This window comes from Halyomorpha halys, unplaced genomic scaffold (genome assembly GCF_000696795.3).
Source record: "Halyomorpha halys isolate HHAL.00 unplaced genomic scaffold, Hhal_1.1 Scaffold1026.1, whole genome shotgun sequence".
NCBI lineage: Eukaryota > Metazoa > Arthropoda > Insecta > Hemiptera > Pentatomidae > Halyomorpha > Halyomorpha halys.
Window position 1 is genome coordinate 96,979 of NW_027105743.1, and position 9,009 is coordinate 105,987.

Below are 9,009 nucleotides of genomic sequence, written 5' to 3' on the forward strand. Positions count from 1 at the left end.
TATATATATAATATTTTTGGTCAATTGAAACCTTTCCGATGTTGTCTACTCTTATGTTAGTATTATAACATAATCTCAGTATTGTGATTGAAAGAATTTCTTGTTTGAAAAAATTTGTTGAAGTTAAAGAAAATTCATTTTTTTTTCATGTGAATAAAGACTACTCTGGTTAGATAATTTTTAATATATATAAAATGCCATATTTTGACTACTGGACCTTTAAATAAATGATTTAAACAACTTCTGAAAGGTTTAGTATTCTAGTCCTCCTACAAAGGTAAAATTGCACTTTGTGCATCAATAGGCACTACCAACAAGTATTATCAAGAAATTACATATACCAGAGGCTGCAATGTCTTTGCCAAGAATTGATTGATTATACCAGGTCGACTATACTGGCCCCACAACCAGGAATGAACAATTGTCCTAGTTGAGTTAGGAGGTCCTTCAAGACCCACTTTACTCATCTACCCTCTCCTCTACTGGCTTTCAATTTTTAAGCACCTGAATCGGAGCACTAGGAGAAAATTGTTTAAAACTAGGATAGTAATGAAAATATGGATGGATTTTTTTTTTCTCAAGGATCCTAATGTCTTTCCTTATGGAATAAATAGCCGTGTAGATTAATTATTATTTAGACCAAACATGTTTTTTATCAATAAATATCAAAGACCTGGATTATTTATCAATCCAATATTAATTTATTGAACTGTTACCCTGGTGAAGGGTAGTGTAGTAGTTTTGCTTGGATTGATATTTATTCCTTGTTTGTTTCATGTTTTCCTTATATAATTATGGTTAGTTCATCAGCATACCCTGTAATTTTATAGCTTTCACTAGTTAGTTTGCAAGAGAGATAGTCAACTACGGTAGATCACATAAGAAGAGAGAAAACACTTTCCCTGGATAAGTCATTTTTTTTTTTTAACTTTGGTATCTATTATGGTTTTGATGTTTATATTTGTTAAATTTAAGAGATAATGGCTGCACTAGCTTCTGTTCTCATATTTTTTAATTGTCTCATGTAAGTTATTATTAACAGCATCCTTTATGTCCATAAATGCACGTGCCTTCCTGTATAATAAAGTTGAACTTTTCAAATTTTTCACAAGACAAGATATCTAATTTTTTTATCTTCATTGGCAAATTTAACTGGCTATTGAGTTTGTGGTTTATGTCTCATAAGTGTAGATCCATATCAAAAATACTATATACATACAGAACGAGAACCTGAACTAAAGTCCTTTCAATTTTAGAACATGCATTTCTCTTGTATGGATATTAGTAAAAAGTTTAAGTAAAGTAATTATAATTCTCAATGATAATATAACATTGAAAAGTCAATTAGGGCCAATAATAAAATATATATAACATATCATATACAGCATGTTTTAAGGAGTGTTTCCTATGTAAAGTAAATGCCCATTAGAATGATAATTAATTTTTTTACAAAACATATCTTCTAAATCAGACCCATATTAGAAAAGATAAGGTGATAACAATGATAAAATTTCAGCTTCATAGGGTTTGTTGTTTTTGAGGTACAATGATCACTAAGTGAAGTCAGTGAGTTTTGTTGGTAGTATTCTATTGTATGGTCATTATATTTAATTAATGTCTGTAACAATGATTTAACTGTTATTCTCCATTACAACACATAAAAATTAAGTACTTCTTAAGAAACTGAAATGTGTAATACAAGTTATTATATGTATTATAATTATCCTTAGGACATATACATAATTAATAGAAATAAAATAATGACAAGCGAAGCCATAACATTAGCACCTTATATCATATAATGTTATAATATAAGGACATGTCTCTTAAGAATAATAGTACGAAAAATAATAAGTGGGATTTAGAGTATAAAATAAAAGTAAAAAACAATTATCAGGTCACTCCATAAGTCCGTGTGCATTAATAGCATGCATGGGATTAGCTACAACTTCCTACTAGATCAATAAGATTTTGAACCTGTCGCTTGACTAATGTATTAGTCACCACGTCAAGTCTGTCACCAATTTTCGTAAATATCAGATGCATATTAAGACCAATAGAAAATGAATGTCGATAATCAAAACAAACGTGCTGTGTAATATTTTTTATTTTCGTGTGGAGAATCTACCAGATCTGCAGTGATAAAAATCATCAAACCATCAGATCATCCACAAAATCAAACAATTAATTAAGATGTTTACAGTGAATAACTTTGCCATTTAAACTAAGAATTCATTGGAGAATATCAAGAAAGAGTTATTTTATCATGATAACGCTAGACCACATACAGCTCGAACAATGTTACAAAAAATTTGAGAATTGAATTGGGAGAATTTTCTGCATCCTACTTACTCCTGGATATTGCCCCTATTGATTTTCACTTATTTCGTGCCTTCCAAAATTTTTTACGATGAAAAATTGAAGTTCTAAACAGGATATATAAAATAAACTTTTAAAAGTTTTGTTGCTTCGAAACCAGTCAAAAGCAATAGAATTAAAAAGGTACCAGTAAGATGGTTAGAAATTGTACACAATGGAGGAAAACATATGTCTGAAGATCAGGATGGGTATTGTGGGAACAAACAGAGGATTTGAATTTAAGGAGATATGAGATGTATGATGGACGGTGGGATTGGATAACTTGGTAAAGCAAGGATGCCAGGAAATACAACGTTAGGAAGGGTAAAGTCACTTCCAAATGGGTAGTTGGAGATCCTGAAGATGAATAGTAAAAGGCAATTTATTAATTATTTTCTATGTCAATGTTTATATACAATTTAAAGTAGATGATATTGACTTGTTAAAAGAAACAAAAATAATTCTTGAGTACTAAAACAGCAATGTAAAATGCAACAAAATAGTTCAAAAAATTTTTTAAAAAAAATGAAAAAGGAAAAAGTTACAGGAATTTTGTTTTATTATTATATTTTTTATTAACAAATTTGATTTGCAGGAATTTATTGACTATAAGTCATATCAATTTAATTTTTAAAAAAATGAATAGCTAGTAGCTAATTTAGACAAGTTAATGAATTCCAATGATACATTTCTATTTACAGACTTTGATAAATCTAACAGAATCACCATTTCTGAAACAGAGAATCAAGAAAACAATGAATTAATAAACCATAAGTATAATGATATATTACAATTTAACAATTTACTCATAGAATTGTTGAACCAATTCTACATTATGATGACAATGACTATATTAATTTAAACTATTAGAAGTAAATCATTCTACTACAATATATCTGAAACTTATCATTAAGTTTTGAATACTTAATCATTCATGGGGCTTTGATAGTTACTAAAAAATTATATTTTTCTTTCAGTTCAGGGTATTATAGGTTTCTTCTTAAAATGCTAAATAAAATTTCAATAAATCAAAATAGAAAGAATACAACATTAATATTGCTTGATATGATAGTTGCAGTTGCTAATCCCACTTCTTACTAGTCTAACTCTTTGTTTAATCAAACTCTCGTGACTCCAATATCTTGAACACCAAACTCACAATAACTATTTCTCCAAAAATGTTAATTCAACCGAACTCCCCTTCAAATATTTTTTTAGCAACTCTTTGAGTTTAATTCCAAACCTGGTCAGGTGAACTGATATTTAAACAAGGAAAATGAGGAGAAACTTTCAGAAAATTAGTCACCCTTCTGCAATAGAGGCTTTTGAGATTGCATTACAAAAATAAACAGTGGCAGAAATAATGATGTTAAAAAGAAAGCGAGATGAACCAGCAAGAGCCCAAGAAATCAGAATTACATTAAAAAAAAAAATAGTTTATGACTTTATTTAAATGTGACATAGAAACTTAGATTTTAAAACAAATTCATAGAAAGCACTTTTTGGATACAATGTGACAACCTTAATTTTTTTACTGTTTTTGAAAATTTGCATGCAAATGATGCAGAAACTATTCATTAGAAAAATATATTTAGTAATTTAAAGGGATAGACTGAGTAATAAATATATTAAGCTTTAAGGACAAATTGGTTATGAGTGTAGGGAACCCAACCACAATTCCTTCCAAGAAGACCTTACACTTAAATTTCAAACTCTAAAATTTGACTGCTAAAATAAATTATGGTATGAACATAGAACAGAACATGTTTTATTCTCAACTAATCAGAACATCATATCCTTAAAATTAATTTTGAACACGTTGATTCCCCTCTTTGCCTTCATAATTTTTTCCTAATGGTCACATGTAAAAGATAGTGGTGGAACAGGTCCTACCAACTCTGTTTTAGATATAAAAATGATTTATCCACTGGTTGAGTTTTGTATTTCATATCGAAACTTTGAATTACCTTCTAATGATTTTGCTGATTTCTAAACTTGTTTCATGATTGGATTAGAAATTAATATATTATTTTAATAATGTTTAGTTTGAATAGCAATCTTTTTAAGTGACAATGATTCATTTGTAAGGCTGGATACTCTAAAGAGATTAGCTGAGAGGAAATAATGGCTGTAATATAATTTTAAAAAACAAACAAAAAATAAACGTTGATCATACTCTCATCAGTTTGAGTCTTATCTTCTAACTCCATCAACTGGCTTTAAAATCTTTTTTCTGTAATACTTCAACTGCAAGATACTATCCTTAATATCTGGAAGGGCACGATGAAGACCACTCTTCTTAAATAATTTTAAATGAGGATACCATCTCCTAGAATGATAAAGCAGTTATAATGTACATCTAACTTCTTTTTTTTCTCCTATTTCTAAACATGAGGAAGAAGTACCTTTAAATTATATTTACATTACAAATAATCCAGGCTATTAAAGAATTCTACAAAAGCATTATTTAAAAATGTACATATGTATCATAGAGCCGAGAAAAAAATATTTTATAAAATTTTTGCAATTATTTGTATTCTCAAGTTCTGCTTTTGTTCTGTAAGAAAGATTATTATATTCCAATAAATTTGTTTCTTGATGTAACATATGAAAAAAATATTACTGACAGTATTACATTAATTTCAATGTATAAAAAAAAACATATAAATCAAATATCACTACAATAAAAGTAAGAATAAACATTGTCTTAGGAAAAAGTAAGTCAGATTCGTTTTGAGCAACCCTGAAAATAGTTATATACAATGTTTCATATAAATAAAAAAAATTTCACTTGGCTGGTTTAGATAGGTTAAAAAATATATTTGCTAGATAGTAGCATGGGTTTGCTATTGAAATAATTTGGAATGAATTACCAAGCGAGTGGGGTAAAATGTTTTTTCTTTAGTGGGCGAAACAAAGTTGACATTCATTTTTCCCACCTCAAAATAAACACAAATTTTCATAGTAATTGAAAAATGAATTTTTAGTCAACAATTTTCGCCTAACTGGGGCCTGCAATATTTGTTCAAAAATCACAAGAATTAAAATTGCTTCAACACGATTCCACCAATATACATAAAACTTAGGAGTGATCTTGAGCCCAATAAACTACAAAAAGATGGCAAAAATCTAAATTAATAAATTAAAACCAGAGATGTAAAATAAAACATTTGGGCGACTTTACATTATTTTAAACTACTTTTTCTCCCTAATAAAGGCAAAAACTAAAAGATGTTAAAGAAATTTAAATACAAATGTATTAACAATATTACAGTTGTGAATACGAATATATGTTTTGTTTTTCTCGATGTATGAATATGAATATTGATTAAAAGATCTAAAAGATATGGACTAAGATATTCAGCTTTCCATCAGTTGTAGTAGTTCCATCAGTAAAGTTGGACTGGGATAACATACTGAGGAGTTATGAATTTTTAAATGAATGCTGGTCATTGGCAGAAAAAAAAGATCAACAAAGACTTCTATGATAATTTGTATTGTTTGCTAATATAAATTTTGCACAAATAGATCAACTATCGATCAGATATTGGCTCTTTGGCATATAGATGTAAAGATATGGGAGTACATCATGATGACTGTTCACTGATTTCAGAGCTGCATATTATAAGATCAACAGACCCATGGTGTGAATCAATAACAGAAGCAAAAATCCCTTCGAAACATACTTCTTTAACCCAGATGACAATGACAATGAGGCACTAAATGCCAGATAAGAGCAACTGGAGAACAGTCCAAATCTATGGAAATAAAACATGGACAAGTAAAAGGCCAGTAGTAAGATGGAAGTGAGGCTTGATAGGTTCGAAGTTTTGCGAAAATAATGTATAGAATGTAAAGAATTCACAAATGTATGAAGGAGATAAGAGATGGTGCATTAGAAAAAATATATTAGAGTACAATATTTGATTATATTAATAATATTTAAGGAACCGTGGTTATCTGATGACATAAGAATGAATAGGTTAAAATGGTATGGCCATGCTAACTGGATGAATGAGAGCAGCCAGGTGGAGAAAATTTTTGTAACTATGTGTTTGTATCTTTTTTAGCCCTGACGAAGCCCTACAACGTGGGGCAAAACGTTGGCTCAATAAAATAGTATAATTCTACTATTTGACTTTTTTTGACCGCACCCGGACCATATTCCTTTCATCTTTACACACGGTCAATCAATAATCTTCCATAATTTTGTTTTGGTCTATTTCGCTCAAAGCATATTTTGGTTTTAATAACTTTTTTAAAATTTAAACTCATTTAATATAATCAGTAATATTTTTCTTATTTTATGAAATAAAACAATAAATTGGTGTGTAATAATCACTAATAACAAAGGAACTGGATACAAACCTCACCACTTCAAAAAACGAAGAAACATCTATAATTCTATAATGTAAGTGATTTGCCACACGGTTCATATGTTTTATTAAAAAAAACTTGTCCATGTAGACTGAATTACCAGCTAAAGGACATTCACCTGAAAAAAAAATATAAGTATACAATTAAAAACTAGAACAATATTGAAAATGAATAACAATAATTTAATGCTAAACATGAAAATCTGACACTAAATTGTGATATACTACAAAATCACTAAACCAACAAACATGGGAACTATATCCCAAAACATCTTGATACTGGAAAAACTAAACACTTCCATTAAAAAAGTAATTGAGTTTCCTACCTCGACTTGAACATTGATTATGCTTGGTACAAACTGGAGACTGATTGGAACTATTACCCAATTTCCCGAATGATCACCATAACCACAATGCATACAATGTTATCAGTCATTGAGACAGTGAATTAGGAAACATTTTGATAAGTGTTAATTAAAAATATTTTAAAAAATCAACGAGATATTACACTGTCAGTAACCATCAATAATTTTTAACCAACAACTCCATAGCAGAACAAAGAATCCCACAATGCCATGAGAGCACAGAAAAAATGAACCTTTGACAGACGTTGTAAGCATTACTAACATCATTAAATTTTAAAGGAGAAGAACTGTTACAAATAGGATTATTAAAAGGCATACAGAAAGACTTAAATTAATCCTATAAATTGCACTTCCTCCATTAGAATAATATGAGGCAAAATCAAAATCACCAGAAGCATATTAACATACATATAAAAATTTCTTTGATTTCTATAGGAAGGTATACTTATTCCTTTCCACCATTAACTCTAATAATAGGACAAATGATTGTGTCTAGTAAATATCAAATTTCTGGGGGATCAATCAATTTCATACAGTGGTAAATGCCAAATGGCTGAAATTAAATACTTAAGATTAAAAGGGAAATTATTTGTTGTTTTCAAAATAAAACATATAATTAACAGTCAGGAAGATAAACCTACAACTATCAATGGCAAAAATAAACCAATAAACCAAAATGGTACAAGGGAGAAGTTATTATAAATATAGCAGAAAATATAAAAATGACTAAAACAACAACAATCCAGTATAAAATTGAATGCTCTCACCTTGAGGAGTTTTATTTTGGATAAATTTTAGAAGTTTTTCTTCAGCTTCTGAAATGGTGACGGTGCTTCTGAGTGACTCATTAATCAACCCCGACTAAAAAATGAAAATAAATATTGGTCAAAGCTTTTAAAGAATGTTATCATTAGAAATTAATAATTAAATAATTAGATCATGAATTATCAAATCTTGAAAAAAAAATCATAATTATTAAGCTAAATATACATTTTATCTTTTCCTTACATGGTAAACCCATGAAGCATGCCAACAGATATTACAAAATCTAATACATTTCAGAAATTGGCTCTGTAGAGCATATTAGTCCTGCCAAAAGTATTGTAACTTCAAAGAATTTAAGGGCCATATTTGTTTATATTCCTAAGGAACACCTTACTTTTAAATCCACACCTTTAGTTTCACTTAACAAAATTTTGGTTTCATGAATGCTCTCTAACAAGCAATAATTCCTAAGAAATTTTTCGTAAATAAAATGAATGTTTATTTCTAAAATAAAATATAAGATAGAGAAATACTTTATTTATCTATGCTGCCTAAATACATCAGGTTGCTATCTCACACAGCATAATTATCAATCCGTAATCGGACATATATAAATTACACATACATGGTATAATCAGAAAAAAGAGATACATAAAAAAAAAATTCTTTACGAAGTATGACTTTAAAGGAGACCTTAAGTAAGGTCTCCTTAGGAACATTCATAAATATAGCTTTATGCATTTTCTTATGCTACATTGATTTTTCCTGAATATGCTCTTCTAGTTTACTATAAATTGCTAAATATGCTAGTAACTATAAAAAGCAGTTTCAGTTAAAGATAGATTGACACATGCACAAATACAGATACACAATATCATAGGGTGTCTATCACATCAAAGAAAAATAATTTTAGAATTTTGAGTTTGATATCTACTTAGTTATTTAATGTCATTTATTTTGAGTGTGAAATGCATATTATTAAAAAAACTCGAGAGAATTCAATTTGCTATCATCAACATATTTCAATTTCACTAGTAGTAATATCATCAGCATATAATAAGTGCAGTATTAGTTGGTAAGACAATATTAAATATTATTAGTTATCAAATTCCATAAAACAGGTAGTAATTTCAGAGAAGAATATA

The 9,009-nt window shown here is 28.7% G+C and overlaps 1 protein-coding gene across 2 annotated transcripts in view; it reads right to left on the reverse strand.

The window, feature by feature from the left end:
* Positions 1-2,722: 2,722 nt before the first annotated feature.
* LOC106687922 (oligoribonuclease, mitochondrial) overlaps positions 2,723-9,009 on the reverse strand; it is a 12,537-nt gene continuing 6,250 nt past the window's right edge. Inside the window, exons 3-6 of one of the 2 annotated variants that reach the window (XR_010845154.1) lie at positions 7,867-7,960; positions 6,732-6,853; positions 4,535-4,687; positions 2,723-3,089 (exon numbers count right to left, since the gene is read on the reverse strand). Coding sequence is in view for 1 of the 2 variants with exons in the window: in XM_014432092.3 (XP_014287578.1) it covers positions 4,552-4,687; positions 6,727-6,853; positions 7,867-7,960 (357 nt within the window). In the remaining variant the exon portion in view is untranslated. Of the gene's footprint in view, positions 3,090-4,534; positions 4,688-6,726; positions 6,854-7,866; positions 7,961-9,009 lie in introns of both variants that reach the window. The other variant, XM_014432092.3, reaches the window with a different exon arrangement.